We start from the raw sequence: 23,673 nt of genomic DNA on the forward strand, positions 1-23,673 counted from the left end.
AGAGCCTGGAGCCTGTTTCAGATTCTGTGTCTCCCTCTCCCTCTGACCCTCCTCCTCTCATGCTCTGTCTCTTCTGTATCAAAAATAAATAAAACATTTTAAAAAATTTTTAAAAAATAAATAAGGAGACAAATCATGGACACTCTTGCTTCATCATACACCTCCCAGTGGAGACAGTATATGTAAGAAAACCCAAGCCAAGTACCTTACTCATTCCACCAGATGTTATCCTTTTTAATCCCAGATTCTGTAATCATTAAAAAGCAATCTATAACTTGTAAAATAACATTTATTTATAAAGCAGTTATAAGACGTTTTAGTTACATCTAAATCAGGCCTATGGAACAAAGATGTGGGCAACAATTATGGCTTAGCCCCAAATCTCAGCTTTCCCCGTTTTATGTTATGTCCACAAGCACCTGTGACTCCTTGGTTGTGAATTAAGGCTTTTTCTTATTAGAAAAGACAACAGAGAACTGGTAAACAAGTACTGGGATCTTTTCTAAGTCTCAATAAGAGATTCCAAATCCAGAAAAGGTCAGGATAGCAGCTCCTGGTTAACAAAGAGGTCTTTCATCATCCACAGAGTTGGCTGGTTCTCATTCCAAAGTATTTAAGTCTCTTCTTTTGTCTAACCAAATACTCAGCACCTACAGAGACAAGACAACAGCAAGCTATGAATCTTAAAAACTACAGAGATTTTATTGCAATTTTATTTCTTTTTCTGCAGTAAGATCTGACTATGCTTTTTTCCTTTAAAGTATGGTCCTGCCCAGAAAAGAAACCCTCTGTCCTCTTTTGACTATGTCTTACTCCTAGAGATGAGACAGTGTGAACATACATTAATATTAACAAGTATAGCAACCAAAAGATGGATAGTGATTCCAGCCTTTGCTTTACATGTTTAAATGTCTCTGAGTTGAGGCTCTGAAAGTAGGAGCTCCTGTTGCTTATCTATACCAACCCCTCCTGAGACTTCACTGCTGCCTGTCTTCCTATACTACTTTATTTCATTATCTATTAAAGCTGGGGTTTAGGGTTTTCCAAAGCAGTAGGTACAATGTCAATACCTCAGGACTTTTAATCACCTCTAAACATAAACTCTGAGAACACAAGGTCATTTTAACATCAATCTTAATCTCAAAAACTTACTAAAATGAGATTCCAGAGGCTGTACTCCTTTTTCTTACAGCTCTCTTACATATAGTACCTGAATCTGCTCCAAGACTTCTCGCTGCATCTCCACAGCCATATGGTACACATGATGATCAGAGTCATTGTACATCACAGCATTCTGGAACATCAGCATCAGGTCCCGCTGGAACTGAACCATGGTACGAATCCGTCCCTTAGACAGATTCCTTTTCAGGCTAGTTAAGTCCATAGGTCTACAGGTGGCCAACAAAAACGAGAGGAAATCAAACTTTCATGTTGAATATGTGGGACCTAACATGCTTTCGTGGAGAACCAGCTCTCCAAGTAGTAAATGAATACAGTTATAAATAAAACAGTAGCAAAGATAACAATTTCCATCAGATAATAAAATGCCAACAGCAGCTAACATTTGACCATCTGACTTCTTAAAATAGGCCAAGAGGTGTGCTAGGTACTTTCTATATTAACTCACCTGATCCTCTCAGTAAACGCATAAGCAAAGCACCTTATTATCACCCATTGGCAAAGAGGAAACACATCTAGAGAGATTAAGTACTTGCTCAAAGTCACACAGCTTGTATTCCAATTCACAGGCAGCCTGACTCCAAAGCTCACAAGCCCAGCTACTACGCTCTACTACTGTGGGAGGAATGCTGGCCCAGGTACCAAAGTTGTAAAGAGCTCCAATGATTAGTCCATCCCATCATACTGACTGACTGACTGTTTACAATGTGTAGTCATACACTAGTTGTTTAATCTGCTTCTCTTACTACTATAATCAAAAGCTAAAAATGTTTTTCTCCTTGTGTGGAGATGAAAAGTGTGTGAATCAAGTCAATGTTTACCTAAATAATTATTTAATGAGACATAAACAGTGGGTATATAAGAGAAGACACAGCAGTGTAGAAAGAGGACTGAACTACAAGTTAAGAATTAGGTTTAGCAATCCTTATCAAAGTAACACCAGCATTCTTCACAGACCTAGAACAAACAATCCTAAAATTTGTAAGGAACCAGAAAAGACCCCGAAGAACCAAAGCAATCTTGAAAACCAAAGCTACAGACATCACAATCCCAGAGTTCAAACTGTATTAAAAGCTGTTGTCATCAAGACAGTAAGGTTACTGGCACAAAATCAGACACTCAGATCAACGGAACAGGATAGGGAACACAAGAAATGGACCCAAAAATGTATGGTCAACTAATTTTTGACAAAGCAGGAAAGAATATCCAATGGAATAAAGACAATCTCTTCAGCAAATAGTGCTGGGAAAACTGGACAGCATCATGCAGAAAAATGAACATGGACCACTTTTTTGCACCATACACAAATATAAACTCAAAATGGATGAAAGACCTAAATGTAAGATAGGAAGCCATCAAAATCCTCAAGGAGAAAGCAGACAAAAACCTCTTTGACCTTGGCCACAGCAACTTCGTATTCAACACGTCTCCAGAGGCAAGGGAAACAAAAGGAAAAATGACCTATTGGGACCTCATCAAAATAAAAACTTTTGCACAGCAAGGGAAAACAATCAGCATGCATAGGGGCACATGTACCCCATGTTCATAGTGGCACTTTGAACAACAGCCAAATCATGGAAAGAATCTAAATGTCCACCAACTGATGAATGGATCAAGAAGATGTGGTTTATCTATGCAATGGAAGAGCAATGAGAAAGAATGAAATCTGGCTATTTGTAGCAACGTGGATGGAATTTGAAGGTATTATGCTAAGAGAAATAAATCAGGCAGAGAAGGACAAATACCATATGTTTTCACTTATAAGTGGAATAGGAGAAACTTGACAGAGTACCATGGGGGAGGGGAAGGGGAAAAAATAGTTGGGGAGAGGGAGAGACGCAAACCATAAGAGACTCCTAAATACTCAGGACAAACTGAGGGCTGATGCGGGTGAGGGAGAGAGGAAGGGGGGTGATGGGCATGGAGGAGGGCACTTGTTGGGATGAGCACTGGGTGTTATATGGAAACCAACATGACAATAAACGTAAAAGAAAAAAAGAACAAAAGCTACAGGCTAAAGAGCTTTAATAAATAAATAATTAAATAAATAAAATAAAATAAAATAAAAGATGTGATTCTAATACCAAAAAAAAAGAAAGAAAGCAATCAGCAAAACTAAAAGGCAACCAACTGAATGGGAGAAGATATTTGCAAATGACATATCAGATAAAGGGTTAGTATAAAAAATCTATAAAGAACTTACCAAACTCAACACCCAAAAAAACCCAAATAATACAGTGAAGAAATGGGCAAAGAAATGAATAGACACTTCTCTAAAGAAGACATCCAGATGGCCAACTGACACATGGAAAAATTCTCAACATCACTCATCACCAGGGAAATACAAATCAACACCACAATGAGATAGCACCTCACACCTATCAGAATGGCTAACATTAACAACTCAGGCAAAGACAGATGTTGGGGATACGGAGAAAGAGGAACCCTTTTGCACTGCTGCTGGGAATGCAAACTGGTGTAGCCATTCTTGAAAACAGTATGGAGGTTCCTCAGAAAATTAAAAATAGAACTACCCTACGACCTAGGAAGTGCACTACTAGGTATTTATCCAAGGGATGCAGGTGTGCTGTTTCAGAGAGGCACATACACCCCAATGTTTACAGCAGCACTACTGACAATAGCCAAAGCATGGAAAGAGCCCAAATGTCCTTCAATGGATGAATGGATAAAGAAGATGTGGTATATATACACAATGGAATATTACCTGGCAATCAAAAAGAATGACATCTTGACATATGCAACTATGTGGATGGAACTAGAGGGTATTATGCTAAGAAAAATTAGTCAGAAAAAGACAAATATCATATGACTTCACTCATATGAGGAATTTAAGATACAAAACAGATGAACATAAGGGAAGGGAAGCAAAGAGTATAAAAACAGAGAGGGGGACAAAACATAAGAGATTCTTAAACATGGAGAACAAATAGATGGTTACTGGAGGGGTTGTGGAAGGGGAGGTGGGCTAAATGGGTGAGGGGCATTAAGAAATCTACTCTGAAATCATTGTTGCACTATATGCTAACTAATTTGGATGTAAATTAAAAATTTAAAAATTTAAAAAATAAGAATCAGGGTTAGATCTAGTTCTGCTTTTCACTGTTGATCATTCCCAAGTCATGAGAACCTCCAAACCTTATTTTCCTCATCTATAGAATGAAGGAGTCTGTCTCCAAAGGTCCTTCCCTGATCCTTTACATTCTATTTATACACTGGTTTAGCACAGCATTTTAGGTGAACTATGCTATAAAAATCCAAAATAGTACTATCAACCAGTGTTTGTAAATGACCATTTGGATTAGCATCTTTGCCTTAGCATACCTATAACTGCTTAAAAAAATATAGCATTCATTTTAAAGTTTTGCTCCAGGGGTGCCTGGGTGGCTCAGTCAGTTTAGCATCCAACTCTTGATTTCGGCTCAGATCAGGATCTCATGGTTCATAAGATCAAGCTCCACATTGGGCTCTGCGCTAATAGGCGGAACCTGCTTGAGATTCTCTCTCTGCCTCCCATTTCACAATAAATACATAAGCTTAAAAAAATTTTTAAAGTTGTGTTCCAAAAGAACAGTATCAAATATTATCAAAGACTAATATAAGATGGATATTACTTAACAATCAATACTGAAAAAGAAGAAAGCCTATTATTATCCTTTGTTTCTCTCATTTCTTCTCAAATGAAGACTAAGCTTACCATTACTTTACAAACTTGTTCAGCTGAAAAATATATCTTGAGTTTATAAGTAATGTAAATGAAATAAAGAAATAGTCAGGGCAGCTGGCTGACTCAGTTGGTAGAACATATAACTCTTGATCTTGGGGCTCTAAGTTTGAGCCCCACAGTAGGTGAAGAGATTACTTAAAAATAAAATCTTTAAAGGGGCACTTTGGTGACTCAGTCAGTTAAGCGTCTGACTTTGGCTCAAGTTATGATCTCACAGTTCATAGATCTGAGCCCCGTGTTGGGCTCTGTGCTGATAGCACAGCTCAGAGCCTAGGAGCCTGCTTCAGATTGTGTGTCTCCTGCTCTCTCTGCCCATTCCCCACTTGCACTCGTCTACCTGTCTCTCTCTCAAAAATAAATAAAACATTGAAAAATATATTTAAAAAATAAAATCTTTTAAAAAAGAGAGGAAGAGAAGGAAGGAACTAGTAGATGGGAAATGAAAGTATGAAAACACAGATATAAAAGCAACCAACTTTTTTTGACCCCTTTTCCACTAACCTTTTCACCACATCCTTATATCCCGGGGCTTGTCTTTCTGACACAGGCTTCAGAAAAGGACTGCTGAACCTGTTAAGGGACAAATTCTGACAGGATGAAGAAACCCTGGAAGTCACTCTAAATGAGAAGAGTGGCTATGAATGCCAAGAGTGGTGTGGAGACCTACCTGTGACTGGCAATCATCTTCCAGACTGGCAAGAGAGTCTTCTTAAATAGCAAGTGATCCTGAACAGGGTCACTCTGGCCTAGATCAGACCTGTGGAATAAAACAGGACAGAATGGAAGCAGTAACTTCACAAATGGTATTCTGTCTCTCCCAAGTGGGTAATGAGATCCTCCTAATACATAGTGCTCCTAGTTAATATCTGAAGGAAGTACCACCATAGGAATAAAAACATTATTTAATGCTTCCATAAGACATTCAAAACTCTATAAATATTCTCTTATTGATCACTATTACCCAAGAGTACTATAACATTTTATATTTCAAGTTAAGAGAGGCTGTTTTAGTATTTTTGAAAGGACAGTTTGAGTATTAGACTTGAGGAACAACCTGAACTGAGCAATGTTTCCTGAATAAATATAGTAATCAGAGAGAAAAGTTATACATCAAAGAGATTATTAATGTTGGTGAAAAAGACTTTTTTAAAGTAGGCTCTACACCCAATATGTGGCTAGAACTCATGAGCCCAAGATCAAGAGTTGCATACTCTACTGAATGAGCCAGCCAGGCACCTGAAACAAATTTGTTTTATAATACAAAAATATAAAGACCTCTATTTGAATTTATTTTTTAGTTTATTTATTATTAAGACAGAAACAGAACATGAGTGGGAAGGGGCAGAGAGAGAGGGAGACACAGAATCTGTAGCAGGCTCCCGGCTCTGAGCTGTCAGCACAGAGCCTGACACAGGGCTTGAACTCACGTACCTTGAGATCATGACTGGAGACAAAGTCAGATGCTTAACCCACCGAGCCACATAGGCACCCCCTAAAGACTTCCATTTGTACAATAAAATTATATCTAATTCTACTTCTAGTGTTTTGCAATTCCAATTTCCTTTTTTCAATTTATAAAAGTAGTCCATGTCCATGGTAACAAACTCAAATAGGCATAAATAAAATTAAAAGTCTGAATCTTAACAACTTTGGATAAAAATCCATACTTACAACTTTGAGGAGGTTGCACGGCTGAAAAGGATATCCACCAGAGGAGTCTCCTGAAGGCTGAAGCCATCATCACACTCACCTGAAGAGGCCTGGTCTTCCAACTCTGACACATACCCCTCACCTTGGTCCTCCTCTTTGGATTCTTGCTGAACCTCCCCCTGGGAATACCAGGCAACAAAGAAAACTTTACAAAGAGACTTACTATCTGCAAGGTAATTCTACCTGCATGGGGTTAAGTCAAAGCTGACCTTAAGGTGGGAAATGTCAATTACATAAAGCTATAAAAGAAATTAGAGAAAGATGACTTAAGTAGGCCTACTACATCAATGATTTCTTGGTAATAATATGGCTGGAGAACTGTGATTCTATACCCCAAGAAAAAAAATGAAAATGCAATATGTTAATTTATAGATGGATTCTGTATTCTTTTAAAACGTCAGTATGACTTATGTCCCTTGAGATAACTAGTCTAGCTGATTGGATAATATTAATGATAATGGCATTAAATTTTACTGATCACTTACTATGAGCCAGGTACTAGGCTAAGTGCTTCACATGAAATGTCTCATTTAAATTTCTAAAAAACCTAAGGTAGAGAAAACATCATTATTCCATTTACAGCAAAAAAGCTGAGGTTCTAAGATGTTCACTGAGGCACCTAAGGTCACACAGGTCACAGAGCTAATGGGTGCTAAAACCAGGATGTGGACCCAGGTAATTAACCTCTCTGGAGATAGTCTATATGCAGTAACCACCCTGTTCTGCCTCCCTGGGCAGAAAACCAATCAGCCAGCTGGTTTAAGTTACCCACTTACTTCTTCACTCTCTGTGGACAGTTGCTGAATAGCACAAATATCTAAGGCAGCTAGAGCCACCTCCGGCCTTCCACTTTCTCCCAGTGACTTCTCAGCTACTAAGGGGTCTACCCAGGCTGAAAGCTGTTCAGGCTCTCTGCATGGCTCTTCTCCTTCAGTAGCTTCAATTTCCCTTCTGTCCTGCTGTCTGGTACCAGATGAAAGGCAGCAGCCTTCACGTGATTCTTTGCTGCTAATGCACAATGGCTCCATTAAATAAGCTACCTGCAATCATAGTTTATTATTAGATGCAGAGGAACACCAATGGAAACCAGCATCTACATATTAATAATGCTACATGATTACACTGACTGTGACTAAGTTTGAGATGGAAATGGATTAATTCACTCATTCCTTTATTTAAAATACTGGGGCACCTGAGTGGCTCAGTTGGTTAAACATCCAACTTCAGTTCAGGTCATGATCTCAGTTTGTTGGCTCAACCCCACGTCAGGCTCTGTGCTGACAACTCAGAGCCTGGAGCTTGCTTCAGTTACTGTCTGTCTGTCTCTCTCTCTCCCTCTCACTCTGTCCCTCCTCTGCTTGTGCTCTCTCAAAATAAATAAACATTAAAAAAATATATATAAAATATCTCATACACACATATACTAGACTAGTTGCTAAGGACCTAACAGGAAACAAGATAGGTATCATTCTTGCTTCTTCAAGGAGCTTGTGCTCTAATTTTCCAAGTCATGTCAACTGTGATCAATTGGGAATGGCAGTCTAGAAAACTGCTGAAAATTTTATCCACCATGGACAATCCAGGTAGGAGCACAACACATAAGCTAGATTCTTGCTGATCTTGAACTAGGTTCTCCTTAATGTGCGAAGTTGCCACATAAATATAAACTCTGTCCAATTCAGTTTATTGCTGGTGCTCACCCTTAACTAAGGCAATAAGGACACTGCAAAATACTGCCTTGAAGTCATGTTATAAGCTTCAAAAAGAGTTTGGGAATTGCTTCCAATGACTCAGAAAAACAAATTTCAGGGATATTCATAAAGCAGTCCTGCATAGAGAAATTCTACTTCCTATGACCCTGGGCTCCTCAAGACTGGGATCTTACAACAGTCAGTTAAAAAGTACATATTTGGCACATATTTTGTATTAGCACCAAGTGCTGGAGACACAGCCATTAACTTAGTTCTTGCCACTGTGGAGCTTGTATTTTAGTAAGTAATATTAAAAGTGGTAAAAATGTGTACGGGTAAGCATTCTTTTAGAACCTTAAGACTTCCAACTATGGAAATAATGGATCCCCATTACCTCAGAGAGAAAGTGGAGGAGGTTCTGGCGGCTGACTTGCTCTGCCTCTTCCTGAGAGTCCTCACTGCTTCCATCCCCCATAAGCAGCTCACTAGATTCTCTCCCTGGGCTGCTTTCCTCTAGGTCGTCAGCCCCTGGCTCCCCTGTTTCTCTCCAGCTTCCCACATCAAGATCCAGACTGGAATCCCATGAGCTGAAGAGGGACCTGCAGTCGTTGCTCAGCTCAGAGTCATTGGCATAGTCTTGCTCTGAATCCAACCAAACCCACTCATGCCCCATCTGTAAATACACAGAAAAAAATGCATTAAATTCACTCACATTGCTGTTGCTAAGACATTTCCATCTCCAAAGTTCAGTAGAAAGATGAGGGTTCAGAAATTTCTTTCTACTCACCATTAGAAAAAAATGAAAGCTAGCTGAAGGGAGATATCAGAGGAAATCTTTGTCATTGGGAATAAAATGAAAAAGTCCCAGGTCAAACAGTTAAACAGTTTAACAGAGGTATTAGTAATTCTTTCTTGGGTTTCCGTACACAAACAAACAAAGGGACGGGAGCGTAACTAGTAGAACAGAATTCCTCTATTCCAAATCACCCTTAAATTTAACTGGAAGGCAATCCATTTGAGAGACAAGAGCTATTTTGCTCAGTGCACAGACATTTAAAGTTATCAACCATTAAATCCTCAAAGCATGCTTTAAAATTACCTGTGGCACCTTCCTGATCAGATCACTCACTCCTCAGAATGAGAAATGCAGTATCAAGTTTTAAAAATACCCTCCTTAACACAATCCTGGTTTTCTTATCCCTTTCTCCTCCCTCTTACAAGTTTCAAGAAATCCTGATCTTCTATATTGCTTGGCCTCTGCTCCCTCATGAATACCTTCTTAAAATAATGGATTTTGAAGTTTCAACTTTGATCAGAAGACTCCTATTCAACTATTCAGATGGCTCCTGAATCTCTACCTTAATGTGTTCTGGTCTCATTTTTCCATGTACCCAAAAGCCAATTCCCTTAGGGGGCTCTACCACCTGTTTCAACATTTCTAAAACTAAAATAACTTCTTGAATATCTCTAAAAGCATTTGCTCTCCCCAATTCATATCTTCAATGCTATTTTCTTAATCCTTTTTCTTTCTCTGGTATTCAGTAAGCCCACTTCCCAATTTCCAACCACAATTTTTCTCAATGCTCATTCTTTGTTCCAGAATAAATGTTATAGCCTTCTGGTCAGTTTCTTGATCTTTAATCCAATCTGCTCTGCTAAACTCATGCATCACCTTCCCTACCAAGCCAAAGTCTATGTCCTTTAATGGATCTTCTCCACAGTCCTCTCCAATTTTCAGGGTTTTGCTGCTTAGGTCACACGCAAGTTTGTAGATTGCTTTGAGAATATATTACTTAATCTTCTAACTCCTGGATTGACTGAATTCCTATCACCTCACAGGACTGTATCTTCTACCGCCTTAATATCATACCAAGCTATATAGTTTAAGCCAAAAAGATCTGCAACTTCTAATAACTTTCTTAAACGCATCTTTCTTAAGGTTCAACATTTTATATAATACTCTATGTCTTTTGTGTGTGTGTGGCCTATTTCTTTATAATAAAAGGCTCATAACTATTTCACTTCACAGAGTGAATTCTTATTTAGTAACAAAAGTTGGAATACACTCAGGTGATAAATTTGATAACTCTTAAATGGATTTTAGCCTTCCAGTAACCATGAATTTTATTATTTTAATTTTTTAAAGTTTATTTTTTGAGCAACAGAGCATGAGTGGGGGGAGGAAGAGAGAGAGGGAGATACAGATTCCGAAGCAGGCTCCAGACTCAAGTTGTCAGCCCAGAGCCTGATGTGGGGGTCTAACTCAAGAACCGCAAGATCATGAGCTGAGCCCTAGTTAGACACTTAACCCAACTGAGCCACCCAGGTGCCCCAAAAAATGAATTTTCAAATACACAAGAACCCTATATCTAGAAATAGGAAGGAAATAGTATTATAATGTCCTAGAAATACTGTCTGCAAAGATAGTACACTAGGTAGAACCAATGTATGAGATAAAGGTCAGTGCTACCTATGTTCATGCTCTAATATTCTTCACAAGAAATGTCATGAACAAAACTCTTCCCAAATATGCAAGAAAAGCTGAATAAGATTATCCTCATTTCATGAGGCAAAACTTTAAAACTTAATTATAAATTCAATTTGGTTACTTACCTTCTCCAAGCAGTTGAACAGCTCATATTTATAATAACACTCCCAAAGCAATAATCTCATCCCCAGAGATGATAAAACAATTTTGCAAGGAAAAAAATCACAAGTTTCTCACACGCATATACATAGAGAACACACCAAGGCTAGACTTTTCTTTCAGAGTTTATTGTGTATTGTGTACACACACACTTCACAGGTGGTTGTTTTGTTTAAAAAGTCTGTACACTTCACAAGACAGTACAAACTAGCTACAATCTGCTAGCTACACATCAGGACATTAACACAGCCCAAGGTTTTTGCCCTAAAACAGGCAACTGTGCTACTCCAACTCTCTGAGAGAGATTTCCTCAGCTCATGTCACATGGCCCAGGTGCCTCCTCTTCTGTAACTTCCACTTCTGGAACTGGGCCCACAAGCCCAAGCTCTATCTTGTTTACTTCTACTTCAGGTCCAGCTCAGTGAGGGTACTCTGAAGCTTCACTTTTTCATCTTCATATCTGCTTCAATGGCACAGCGGCGCCCCCTGGTTCCCCCATCCTAGACGACAGGCAGACAAAGAGGGAGCATGAGTATGAGTTGGTTAGGAGGTCAGAGAGAAGTTGCAACAATGTTAGGGATTTGGTTTCTTGGGGAAAGAGGAAGAGAATCAGCAGAAAAATCCAGGATATGAGGGGCATAGATCTGTCTTCCCACAAAGTCGGAAGGGCTAAAACCTCCTGGCAATAGTTTGTGAGAGGTAATGCAGGACAGAGTCTTGCTCCTGCCCACTACAGAGGTCACTGGGGGTCGGTCACCTGGGGTCCCAAAGAATGACTATTAGTCATCCCACCCAGGCCCCAAACCATGTTCAAAGAAAAGAGGGAGAGTAAAAGAAAGGTGGGAGGGTCAGAAAGGGCAGCAGATAGTAAGATTCTTGGCTAACATACCTGTCCAGCTGTTGGTCCCTATAAGAAAGGCCTTTCCTGCAGACTGACCCTGGCACTAGTTCCCTAGCACCTCCTGACAGTTGTTTTCCATGAGATCAGGACAATCAGAAGGCTTCTTTCCATCTGCTGCTCTCTCCCTGCAGCCCAGCTCCTTCCTCTCGTGCAATACTTTGCTGTCTTCAATAGATAAAAGATCCTATTAACCAGCTTTGCAACAGCCAGCCAATTGCTTGGGGATCCAGAGTCACTGTTGCAGGCCAATAAGAAAGAAGGGAGATTACAGTGTTCCGTCTGTGGTACAGGCCGAGGCCTGTAGGCAAGATGAATTAGTGAACACTTTTGCTGGGCTAGGCCATTTTTACAATCTTAACATGCAAGGACTCTAAAATTTTAAAAACTCATGAACACAAGTTGCCTTTGAGGCGACATGAAGAATAAAAATACCACCTTGCATTTGTATAACACTTTAATGTTTTTTTCAAGCCAGTTCCATACTTTTATCTCATTTTATCCTCACAACATCCCTGTGAGGTAGGCTGGACAGGTACCTCATTACATTAGCTCCATCACACAGATGAGGAAAACAAGGCTCCAAGAGATAATCCGGTGAGTTTCAGAACATGTGGTGTTTTAGCCTGATGTTCTTCCATTACATCATGCCTCAGTGCCCCATAATGAACACAGAGCCAGAGGGTTGTTCAATTTACAAAGGAAAACATGAATTCTTTAGGGCCAGCTTTACTGAGTTTATCTCTAATTCTACCAGCCACTACTATGTACGGTAGTCACTGTTACTAAGATCCTTATCATAAATTTTACTGAGTTATCAGGTATCGGTCTTGCAACTTAATATTAGGGGAAAAGAAAGTAATTATGTGCTAGGCATCTGCCGGTATAAGGAACACTTTTTAGAAGCCAGTGAGTAGCTGTTGCTCTGAGCAATCATTTATTTGTAAGAAAAGAATTGGCAAAAGGTGGAGTCAAGAAATGAGGAGCAGATGCATCCTAAATCCTTACCAAGAATACCGCATTTCAGCCCAGTGAACTCATAAATAGTCCCTACCCAGCCCACACACACACACATGCAGAAAGACAGGAATGCAGAAGAGACAGTTTCTTACTCAATGACCTGAATAAAGAGAAGTTCAAGACACTGCCACAGTCTGCATGTTGGATTTCCCTCTGCCACCCACCCCCAGCAGGAGCTGAGAATTTTTGTGGCAACACCACCCCTTGCAGCCATTCAATACTTACAAAGAGAGAGAGAAGGAAGGCAGGAGAGCCCATGGGGACACTGTCCTGTTAGAGGACAAACAAACACTGATCAGGTTCCACAGAAACTCTCAGCCACAAGCACCCCAAATCTCAGGACAGAGACACAAGCACCACACACACAAAGACAAAATTCAAAAACTCAAGAACAAGAGGAAAGAGATCCAAAGCAGTCTGGCCATTATGCCTCTGGAACAGGAACTGATGGTCCCCAACTGCTGCAAGTCATTTCCCCCACCATGCAAGCACTCAGGCAGAGAAATTAATAATTCACTCATTCAGCTCACAATTTCTTGTATGACTGGGCCTTTCAGTCACAGGTTTCTTCAATGTTTGGATGAGGGCAAACCACCACCATCCTAAGATTTATACTTGTCTGTACACCACTAGAATATAGCAACCCAGCAGTTACCAAGTAGCAAGTAGTAATATAAGGCTCCATGAATGCTTCAGACTTCTAGCACTGGAACATTGGCAAATAGGCTCTTTCTTGGTCTCCTCACCTTCTCTGAAGAATCCTGTTTGCGGGTAGAATCTCTCCCTCGAAGACTTTTAGCACTGATCCCAGACTCCGATGTCTGCATAATCAACTGTGTGGCGAGGAATTGCTACAGGGAAAAGAAACAGGGTTGGCTTCAAGATCTGATCCAGTATGGAAGAACTAAAACACTTTTGGCTTTGCAAACAGGACTTCATATAGTACTCTTTTGCAAATAGCATTCAAACACTTCTCAACTGATTACAAGTTTTGCATATTAGGTTTTAATTCTAGTTATACATGCTAAAGGATCTAAAAGTGCTAAATATCTATAACTTTTAGAAAAATATTTGTATTTGAGAGAAAGAGAGAGAGCGAGCCAGCAGGGGAGGAGCAGAGAGAGAAAGAGGGAGACACAGAATCCAAAGCAGACTCCAGGCTCGGAGGTGTTAGCACAGAGCCCGACATAGGGCTTGAACTCCTGAGTTGTGAGATCATGACCTGCACCGAAGTCAGGTGCTTAACCTACTAAGCCACCCAGGCACCCCTAAATACATGTAACTTTTTTGGGGCTATCATACAGAATAAATATCTCTTAAGAATGAGAAAGAGAAAAAAACTTACATGAACCATAGGTCATGAGGCAATTTAATTTAGCATATGACAGACAGATAGATAGATAGATAGATAGATAACATACCAATATCCCAAAGAGTGTCTGGTAATGCTACTACAGAAGTAGATTATCTATGATGGAAAGATTCAACAATATGCTATTTACTATGTATATACTTAACGTAATTAAAAAAGGTGTTCACTATTTCATAAAAAAATTATTTAGTCAACATGAGAAAACCAACATGAATACAATAAGAACAAAATTTTATGTTCCTAATTGGGTCCCTGATGACTATTCTAAGTAAAAGTCCAGCACCCTTTCCTGACCTAAGTATCAACCCTTCACCTGAGTATTTTCACTTCACCCTTACTAAAATACTAAAGATCCTCAAAGTACCTGGATCTGCTCTAAGACATCTCGCTGCATTTCCACTGCCATATGATAGACATCGTGGTCCGAGCTATTATACATTACTGCATTCTGGAACATCAGCATAATGTCACGCTGAAATTCAGCTGTGCTGCGGATCAGTCCATTTTCAATGTTTTTCTTAATAGTTGACAAATCCATAGGCCTAAAAAAAATACCCCAAAACCAAAACGGATAAATGGAGGGGGAAAAGGACCCTACTGGATTTGAATATATTACTACCATATATATCTTCTCATATATATCCTTATTCTTAGCTGCCAGGATTCAAATACCAACCCCCTCACCCCAAAATATGCACTTAATCCGAAAACCAAAGTCAATCTATATAGTAATTACTTGCTAGAAAAGGTAATAAAGGGGGTTAATTCTTTTAAATGGTATTTGATGATCCAGCCACTGAAATGATTAGTTTGCCACCTGGTTACATTTACTCACATCAAAAACATTCGCTGTAAACTTACTGTCTAAAGCAAAAATCCATTAAGACTAAACAATTTACAATTCAGGAAAGTCAGCATGCTGACTGGGTCATGGCTTACCTCTGTACAATGCTATGATAGCCAGGTGCTATATCATCTGTAACAGGCTGCAGGAAGACATTGGCATATCTGTCCAAAAAAGGGAAGGTACAATGACTTACTTATCCTTCAAAGTAGGTAAGGGAACATGATTTAAGTAGCTGAGGGTTTTTTTGTTGTTTTTTTTCCTGTTTTACTTTTATTTGCATGTATTTTATGCAGAATTTACTCCCGGGGCCGTAAGTTTTTGTTTCTTCAGTTTCTTCTGGGATATCTTTTTCTTCTTTGCAACTTCCTCTTCTGGTTTAGGAACAATCTGCTCTTTTTCAGTGAAGATCATCTCAATGTGGCAGGGAGAGCTCATGTATAGGTTAATCTGACCATGAGCCCTGTAATTTCTATGCCACATCTTGGGGGCTTTGTTTACCTGGATGTGCTCAATGACCAGAGAATCTACATCTAAACCCTTAAGTTCAGCATTACTCTCTGCATTTAGGCATGTGCAGTAAAAATTCAGCACTCTTTTTGGGCTACCAACCCTGTGTCCAACCCCACTGTTTGGCCTAGGCACACCTACCAACTCCACCATTGTAGCATCAGAATGGCACACATTGCTTCTGCAAAGTGACACCTTTAAGATACTTGGTGGCTTTTCGGATATGCATATCCTGATGGCCTGGGCAGTTTCACGGGTGTTCTTAAAGTGAACACGAAGATTTGAACCTCTTGATTTGCATGATTTTGTCAGGTTTTCCGGGTCAAGTGAATAGCAAACCATTTCAGATATCACCTCAGGCTGCTTATGGGAAGAGTAGTAGCTGAAGGTTTTAAGAGCCAATGCCACCAATCCCATATAAACCTACTCAGACTTCTCTCTAGTCATGAATATTGAGTAGGAATGTAAGAAAATATTCCTACTGACTGGTAAAGCTCACTCACCTATGATTAGCTGCAGCTCTCCATACAAGCATGATAGCTTTCTTCCAGATTTTCTGTGCCTGAATAGCTTCCTGATCCTCACTACAGACAGAGCTGAAATAAAATAAAAGAGTCCCATTAAGCAGAAGTTAAAACAAAAAACAAAACAAAAAAAGAAACCCTCATCATTTGTCAACTATTAGTTCCAGACCAAGAAAGAGAAGATGAAGAAGACTGAAGAAAAGATCCTCTCCTATTTCTCTCACCTCCACTGTCTTGACCTCAAAGAAGAATCTCAGATACTCACAACTGTGAAGAAGCAGGGCTGCTGGGGATGGAGTCTGCCAGTGTGTGCGACTGCAGCGTAGCATTGTGTATGCTAAAGCCGTCATCACTCTCGCTTACAGGGGGTTCATTATCCATTTCTGACAAATAGCCTTCTCCTTGATCTTCTTCCTTAGCCTCCTCTAGGCTGGCCGCTTCACTGACTCCATCTTCCTCCTCATCCTCACCTGGGGCATCCTTAGACACAGTGTGCTCCGGTCAACAAAGGCAAGCAAAGCTATCCAGCAAAGTGTCATTAAACATGATCTTTTGGGTTAGATCAGTTCTAGAAAATGGCCTCACACTGCTTCCTGACTGAGCTCTCTATCACTTATACTACCATCTACTCACACTAACTGATCAAATAATTTAGAACCTGGACAAAGAATAAGACCCAGGATCTTTTTAAAAGGAAGAAAAAAAAAAGCTACTTACTTAAGACTAAGCTAAGAGGCGTTCCTTCTTTCCCCTTGCTCTTGAGAGGAACTCTGACCCTGGGTACAAAGTTATCAAAAATAGTTTTTATTTTGTGTCTCATCTGATGGAGCAAGCTCACATCGCATTACTTTTAAATCTGTTTATTACTATTTATTACTACTTTAATAATTCTAAAAAGAAAACTCCAGATAATTTTCTTTGGACAGAGTAACTAATAATCTGATTTCGTATATGTTCTCCCTGATTGGGCATTTAATCACTCCCTGAGTGATTAACTCCAAATCACTCTGGAGGTATCAAAGTTTCTTTGTGCATTATATGCAAAAGAAAGCTCTGTGTGATGTTCACAAACTCTTTCAGATGGGAAGCACATGTGGCCACAGTACTGCCAGTATGCCTGACTGTACACTGCACTTTTCCCCATGCAACTCTTTTAACAGGTCTCAGGAAAAAAAAGATGCATGTTTACTGAAATTCATTACAAAGGTAGTGCTACTGGGAAATCTAGTCACACAGCAAGAGGAATAAAGAAAAGTCTGAAATACCTTTATCTGGCTTCCAAAAATAGTCCCTGATTCTTCTTTCAATGAGTCTGCAGAGGAGAGAAAGACTACCTGAAGATTTTTCCACCTTAGCCTTCCCCTTCCTATGGACGATAATCCCCTGCAGCTCTCCTTTCCATGCTGACCTATTCTACCTCCTCTACTTGCCCACAACCCACAATCCCTCAGAAGCCTAAGCAAAGGATTTCAAGTTAGTTAGAGTTCAGATTTCCTGGCCTTATGATTTACCTGACATTTCAAACTTGTGCTGAGTCTCTGCCTCTAAAGGATCTTCAATGGGATTTGAGCCATGTGATGGAGACAACATGCTTTCAGGGGATGCCTGAAGACCAAAAAGAATACATACCCTAAATACTGATACATCACTTCAACTTACAAAAGCTTGCTTTTTTATGTATTTTTGAGAGAGAAAGAACATGAGCAGGGGAGGGGCAGAGAAAGACAAGGAGACACAGAATCTGAATTAGGCTCCAGACTCCGGCTTTCAGCCAGAGACTGACACAGGGCCTATGACATCATGACTTGAGCTGAAGTCAGATGATTAACCAAGTGAGCCACTCAGGCGCCCCCCTAGAAGTTTATTTTTTAATGATGAGACTACTGAAGAAATTCTAAGTCCTACCCATGTAAAAGAAATCTAATGGTCACCTTACAAGGAACAGGATAAGCATATATAGCAATAATCATACCTACAGGCTTTGGACATATCAACCATGTGACAATTCAGGAAAGCAACAGGAAAACCAAAGCCTAACTAGTCACTTCTTACCTAAGGTATAACCCCCCATCCTCCCAACCTGATTTTATTTATGTTAATGTTAACTTTTTAAAGTATTTTTTTAACTTTTTTTTTTTAAGTTTTTATTTACTTTGAGTAAGAGAGTGGCCATGGACAGGGGAGGGGCAGAAAGGAAGGGGAAATAGGATCCCAAGCAGGCTCTGTACTGTCAGCACCGATGTGGGGCTCTAATTACAAACTGTGAGATCATGACTTGAGCTGAAACCAAGAGTTAGACACTTAACCAACTGAGCCACCCAGGCACCCCTAATGTTTGTTTATTTTTCAGAGAGAAAGAGAGCTCACACACATACAAGTGGGGGAAAGGGAGGAAGTGGGGGTAGGTAGAGGGAGGGAGAGAGGGAGATAGGGAAAAAGGGAGAGAGGGAGAAAGGGAGAGAGGGAGAGAGGGAGACGGGGAGAGAGAGAAGATTCCCAAGTAGGCTCTGCTGTCAGCACAGAGTCTGAGCTGGAGCTTAATCTCAGAACTGTGAGATCATGACAGGAGCCAAAATCAAGAGTTGGCGGTTTAACCGACTGAACCATCCAGGTGCCCCTCCCAGGACAATTCTAAATACCTCTGTCTTCACAGTTGTAAGAGGAGTCTCATCGCCTTTCCCACTGGAAATATCTGCTTCAACAATCTCTCCTGGGGCAATACTTCTCGGTTCCTCATCTAAGTCCTGACTTCTTAGTTCTGGTGGCTCCATACTTGTGGTTGGAACAACTCCAGCTACTATTTCAGGACCTGAGATGCCTTGCTCTGGTTCTGTAGGTTCCATTTTAATCTCAACACTGGGTTCCCTGATGTCCACCAGTTCATGGATTCCTTTGTTTTCAGTTTCCTCAAAGTCCAGCCTTTCTTGCTTGACTGTCATCTCTGATGCAGGGAGAGATACTGGCTTGTCCCGCTCCTGCTGGATAGGGTGCTCCCAAGGGCCAGGCAGGGACTGGGGATCATCATTTTCTTCACAGAATGACAGTGCCGCTTCTACTGCTGCCACATCCAGCACTTCAGGATGATCATCTACCTGTCCCATAATATATACACTGTTAAAGTCAAAGAAAGAAGCCCAAGTTCCTCAAATCTGTTAGCACCAAATGAGATGACCTCAATCGGTAGCTTCTCTCTCCATCTTCTCCATGTAGTAGAAGCAACCAATGGACAGGCACTGTCCTGTGCAAACCAGTAACACAGGGATGGCTGGGGAGATGACTAACGTGAGCACCAAAGGGCTTTGGGACCATGGAGATGGAGATGGGCAGAAGCAGGAGAAATGTTTATTTATTTAACTATAAGAAGCAAGGAGAAGCTGAGGAGAGAAGCTTATGTAGGACTCATGAGAGATTCTTTTGGGCTTTGCCGAATAGTTACCTTGTCTTCAATGATGGCAATGATGTCTCCAACTGTCTCAAAGTCCAGTTCTTCACCTGTGTAAGACACAGCAATATCCATCTTCTCAGCCAGATCTAAATCTTCCTTCCCATCTATGCTGGGAGCCTTTGATCCTCCAGAAGCCTCTGCTACCCCTGATCGGAAACACTCTTCTTTGATAGAATTGATGATCATGGAGATTTCGCTGCTATCCATGGAAACAGTCACAGTATGTGGATCCCCCACAGCCTCCATGGGGACACAGGTGTCAGGCTGACTCACTGAATAACAAGAAAAGAAAAGAATTTCAGAAGTTTATTTGGTACCAAGTGACCACCTGGAGATCAACCAAGGGTATAGACAAATGTCAAGTACCCACACACTTAAGTTCAAAGAAAGTTACCTTAGATCTACATGTGCCTGTGTTTTCTTGCCCCCGCTTTCATCTAGAAAGTAGGGTGAAAACACATTCTCAAGGCTACTCATATGTGTACACTTAGTCCCTTTCCCCCATCACATACACACCCACCCACATCTTCTCCCATTCTTGTTTTTCTAAGGAGATGTCCATGGAGAACAGGACAGAAGCATTTGAATTGGAGATGATGCTCTTGGTCAGCTTTCTCTAACTGAAGCTTGAGATGAAATTTTAGACCAAGTGGCTGCTCAGGGCGTGGGTCAGGGACGCACCTGGAGCTACACTCTCAGGAGTGGAGACAGCCGGAGCAGAGGATGGTGCTGGCAGCGCAGGCATCATGACAATGGTAGCCTGGGACACAGACTCTACAGGGGGTGGCACAAGTTTAACTGGAGGTTCACTGGCAACAGTAGTGAAGGAAGCAAGAGGAGTGGTGAACTGTGTAGGACCAGCTTCTAAAAGCCGGGAAAGAGTAGGAGCACCTAACAGACAAAGAGGTACACAAAATGAGGTAAAAGGAAAGCATGTGAATAAGAAGCAATAGCCACTTTAAGACTCAACCAAGAAAAATTTTAGTCTCAAAGGATGAAAGGAACTCCACTTTTGAGTAAGCTCTTATCTACTTCCTTACTTTTTCCAACATTAGTAATAAAGATCTTCTTCCAAGTTAGGAGTAAACCAAAGTACTAGAACATACAACGTATATGGAAACAGAGTGGAAATTTTTCCCCAGAAGAAAATTAAATAGCAACAAAACCACAAAAAACTAGTATGAATAAATCTGTCACTTGTGCTGCAGTTAAGCATGCTGTAAACCACTCAAGTATCAATACCTGAGGTTTGATATTTTGCAAAACTTTTCTCTTTGCTTTACTTTTTCTATCTCACTCAATTCTCTCAACATCCTTGTAAGGTACATTATGTCAGAATTAAAAAAAAAAAAAAAAAAAGCAATCCGAAGCTCAAGAGTTAAGTCATCTACCCAAGGTCACAAAATCAGTAATGTAGGAGGCCTGAGACTCAAGTTCAGTTCTCTGGCTCCAAATCTTGATCCCCTGTACTGCAGGCTCAGGTATTTCTAGTGCCTTTCCATAATTTTGCAAGCCCCTTAGAAGCAGCTTCACTACTAACTCCACTATTATTCTCCTCAATATGTATGCTGTGGTTATCCAAGGCTACCACTATTTTGAAGACAGAACGGATTTACAATCTGGCTCATTTTGTGATTTAACAGGTAAGGTAGCTGTAAAAAAAAAGTTGGGCTTTACATCCAGGATTGACAGCTGCTTATTATCAATGGCTAGAAACCAAAGACAGTCAATATTAAAGTCAACATCTTTGCAGTAAAGTAGGTAATGGAAAAGTTTTGATTTACCTGAGGCAGCAGGGGAGGCTGCAACAGTGTTGGGTGTTTGCTGCATCTCCCCACCATGTATCATGGGAAGAACCCCGCCTACCTCCAGGAGGACACCTGTACTGTTCAAGTGGCCAGAAGCCACGGCCATTTCACTCTCATTGACCTATTAGGGAAGAACAGAGGTGAAGGATACACTCAAGCTGTCTTTTACTACCACTTCCCAAAAGCGTTTCAGCAGTTGACCAAACTTCATGAAGTTAATATCCATAGGGAATAATTTCAGACCCAAGGGAAATTCTAATTTTTAAAACTTATTTGACATGAGTTCTCTGTAGAAGAGAACCAAAACAGATGTGGTTTCAGATAACTCAGGACCCGAGGATACTATCAACTTAATTGGGTTTTTTTTGTTTCTATTTAAGTTAACATTTAATTAGGAGATTCTTTCTCTTTTGAACTTTATTTTTTCCATGTCATATTTTAGGTCCCAGGTACTCCCTTCCAAAGTACTAAATCACCACAGCTCTCAAACACCCACAGAAGTCTCCATACCAGTCTGGGGCTAGTAGGCAGGAGGCTGCCCTTCTTCAAGAGCTCTGACAGCAGAGGGGAGGGGGGTGGAGTTGCTTTGTGTCCAAGCATCTTTTTCTGGGGTGAATCATCTGTTACTGGGGTCATGGGGGCTTCTAAGGGTGCAGAGCCTGGAGGAAGGGTGTCAGGAATCCCAGGAAACGAGGTGACTGGGGTACTCGGCAAAGTCCCAGGGGTTACCTAAGAGACAACAGAGAACCTTTATCTGACTTCTCATACTCTGGAAGGTTCCCTACTAATCTGGATGGGTTAGTGTGTCTAACTATTACTTTATTAGTCCTGAGTGAAATTGCCCAGAAACCCTCTACCCCTCCTGCTCTCAGCCACACCTTTCTTCCACCGTTTCTTCTCTTCCACCCAAACTCACAATCCCACCCAAACTGCCTTTTACAAACTCCTTAACCACTACCAATATTATATTTACAAGAAAATCATCCCTCATTTCAGCACTTACAAACAACTCCTTAACACAGTATTTTTACCTATCTTTCAAAAGGTCAAAAGGCTCAAAGTTTTTAGGTCCATCCTTATCTTAGAGCACAGAGCATGGTAAATTAAGTCTTTGACATTGAGACCAAGAGAGGAAATTGCCTCTAGGCCAAAAGTGGTTTCCTCATCACTCAGCTCTCTGCTGGCTTATTGCCCCTTTGCTGATCAATTCCTGCAGATGAAAATATACTCACTCCAGAGGTGGCTTCTTCCATTGTAGCTGCAGTCAAGTCTCCAAGTGGATAATCACCTCCTGGGGAGGCAGAATCTATAGGAGAGCGGACCATCACAGTGGGTAATCTCCGAGGGGGTGTTTTTACTGCTTGACGAGCTAAAATACAAAAAAACAACAATTTCTAAGTTTTCAAGATTATATAAATGAAACTAGTCACAACTCTGCTACTACATAATAAAGGACAAACAGGGATGTTGCCTAATTAAAGAAGTATTCTGAGTTTGGATTAGAAAACTTTAATACTTTTGGGATATGGATAACATTTTCTAAAAAGTTTATTTATTTAAATAATCTCTACACCCAACACAGGACTCAAACTCGTGGTCCCGAGATCAAGTGTCACATGCTCTTCCAATTGAGGCAGCCAGGCACCCTGAGAGAACTAAGTTTTTAAATGCATTTTTCCTAAGCATAATTCTCACCCTAAGCAAACTCAATGAACTATCTCATAGGTCCTTAGAATAGGAAAGTGGGTTAAACATCCTTCAACATGCCCTTCAACAACTTATTATTAACATTTTGGGTTTTTAAAAAAATTTTTTATGTTTTTTATTTATTTTTGAGAGAGAGAGGGGAGGACCGAGGAGAGAAGGGTCCTCCTCTCTCCTTCCCTGCGAGCAGGTAAGGGTCAGAGAGAGAGGGAGACACAGAATCTGAAGCAGGCTCCAGCTGTCAGCACAGAGCCCAACGTGGGGCTTGAACCCAGTGACCGTGAGATCATGGCCTGAGCCGAAGTCAGACGATTAACCGACTGAGCCACCCAGGCACCCCTAAGATTTTGTTTTTAAAAAAAATTTTTTTTTATAGTTTTTATTTATTTTTGAGAGACAGAGACAGTGAGAGCAGGGGAGGGTCAGAGAGAGAGGGGGACACAGAATCCGAAGCAGGCTCCAGGCTCTGAGCTAGCCATCAGCACAGAGCCTGACGCGGGGCTCGAACCCACGAACCGTGAGATCTGACCCGAGCCGAAGCCGGCGCTTAACCGACTGAGCCACCCAGGCACCCCT

At 40.7% G+C, this 23,673-nt stretch overlaps 2 protein-coding genes and 1 pseudogene across 6 annotated transcripts in view; all 3 read right to left on the reverse strand.

Annotated features, from left to right (window-relative positions):
• Window positions 1-271: 271 nt before the first annotated feature.
• Window positions 272-10,998, reverse strand: LOC115293390 (bromodomain-containing protein 8-like). The gene is made up of 8 exons (XM_029941175.1): window positions 10,939-10,998; window positions 8,720-8,998; window positions 7,411-7,674; window positions 6,596-6,753; window positions 5,592-5,681; window positions 5,426-5,494; window positions 1,211-1,388; window positions 272-650 (listed from the first exon to the last, which is right to left on the reverse strand). The coding sequence occupies exons 1-8, from the start codon at window positions 10,996-10,998 to the stop codon at window positions 600-602; spliced, it is 1,149 nt and encodes a 382-aa protein (XP_029797035.1). The 3' UTR covers window positions 272-599.
• An 81-nt stretch (window positions 10,999-11,079) lies between these two features.
• Window positions 11,080-23,673, reverse strand: part of BRD8 (bromodomain containing 8) — a 20,768-nt gene continuing 8,174 nt past the window's right edge. Inside the window, exons 8-22 of one of the 5 annotated variants that reach the window (XM_029941975.1) lie at window positions 22,626-22,762; window positions 21,904-22,122; window positions 21,370-21,514; window positions 20,267-20,476; window positions 19,577-19,857; window positions 18,780-19,232; window positions 17,652-17,745; window positions 17,406-17,452; window positions 16,406-16,620; window positions 16,120-16,212; window positions 15,202-15,270; window positions 14,627-14,804; window positions 13,637-13,741; window positions 13,116-13,160; window positions 11,080-11,472 (exon numbers count right to left, since the gene is read on the reverse strand). In XM_029941975.1, the coding sequence (XP_029797835.1) occupies window positions 11,413-11,472; window positions 13,116-13,160; window positions 13,637-13,741; window positions 14,627-14,804; window positions 15,202-15,270; window positions 16,120-16,212; window positions 16,406-16,620; window positions 17,406-17,452; window positions 17,652-17,745; window positions 18,780-19,232; window positions 19,577-19,857; window positions 20,267-20,476; window positions 21,370-21,514; window positions 21,904-22,122; window positions 22,626-22,762 (2,351 nt within the window). In that variant the 3' untranslated portion in view covers window positions 11,080-11,412. The remainder of the gene's footprint in view (window positions 11,473-13,115; window positions 13,161-13,636; window positions 13,742-14,626; window positions 14,805-15,201; window positions 15,271-16,119; window positions 16,213-16,405; window positions 16,621-17,405; window positions 17,453-17,651; window positions 17,746-18,779; window positions 19,233-19,576; window positions 19,858-20,266; window positions 20,477-21,369; window positions 21,515-21,903; window positions 22,123-22,625; window positions 22,763-23,673) is intronic. The other 4 variants (XM_029941977.1, XM_029941979.1, XM_029941978.1 and 1 more) reach the window with 4 other exon arrangements.
• LOC115294235 lies at window positions 15,372-16,086 on the reverse strand (annotated as a pseudogene).

This window comes from Suricata suricatta, chromosome 6 (assembly GCF_006229205.1).
Source record: "Suricata suricatta isolate VVHF042 chromosome 6, meerkat_22Aug2017_6uvM2_HiC, whole genome shotgun sequence".
Classification (NCBI taxonomy): domain Eukaryota; kingdom Metazoa; phylum Chordata; class Mammalia; order Carnivora; family Herpestidae; genus Suricata; species Suricata suricatta.

Bases quoted from the DNA above. Each gene is read 5' to 3' on its own strand.
- LOC115293390 (XM_029941175.1), bottom strand. From the start codon at position 10,998: ATGAGATTATTGCTTTGGGAGTGTTATTATAAATATGAGCTGTTCAAC. The intron at 6,754-7,410 runs GTAAGTGGGTAA...TGGTATTCCCAG, and splicing joins TGTCCACAGAGAGTGAAGAA to GGGGAGGTTCAGCAAGAATC. The intron at 5,495-5,591 runs GTAGGTCTCCAC...GTCCCTTAACAG, and splicing joins AAGATGATTGCCAGTCACAG to GTTCAGCAGTCCTTTTCTGA.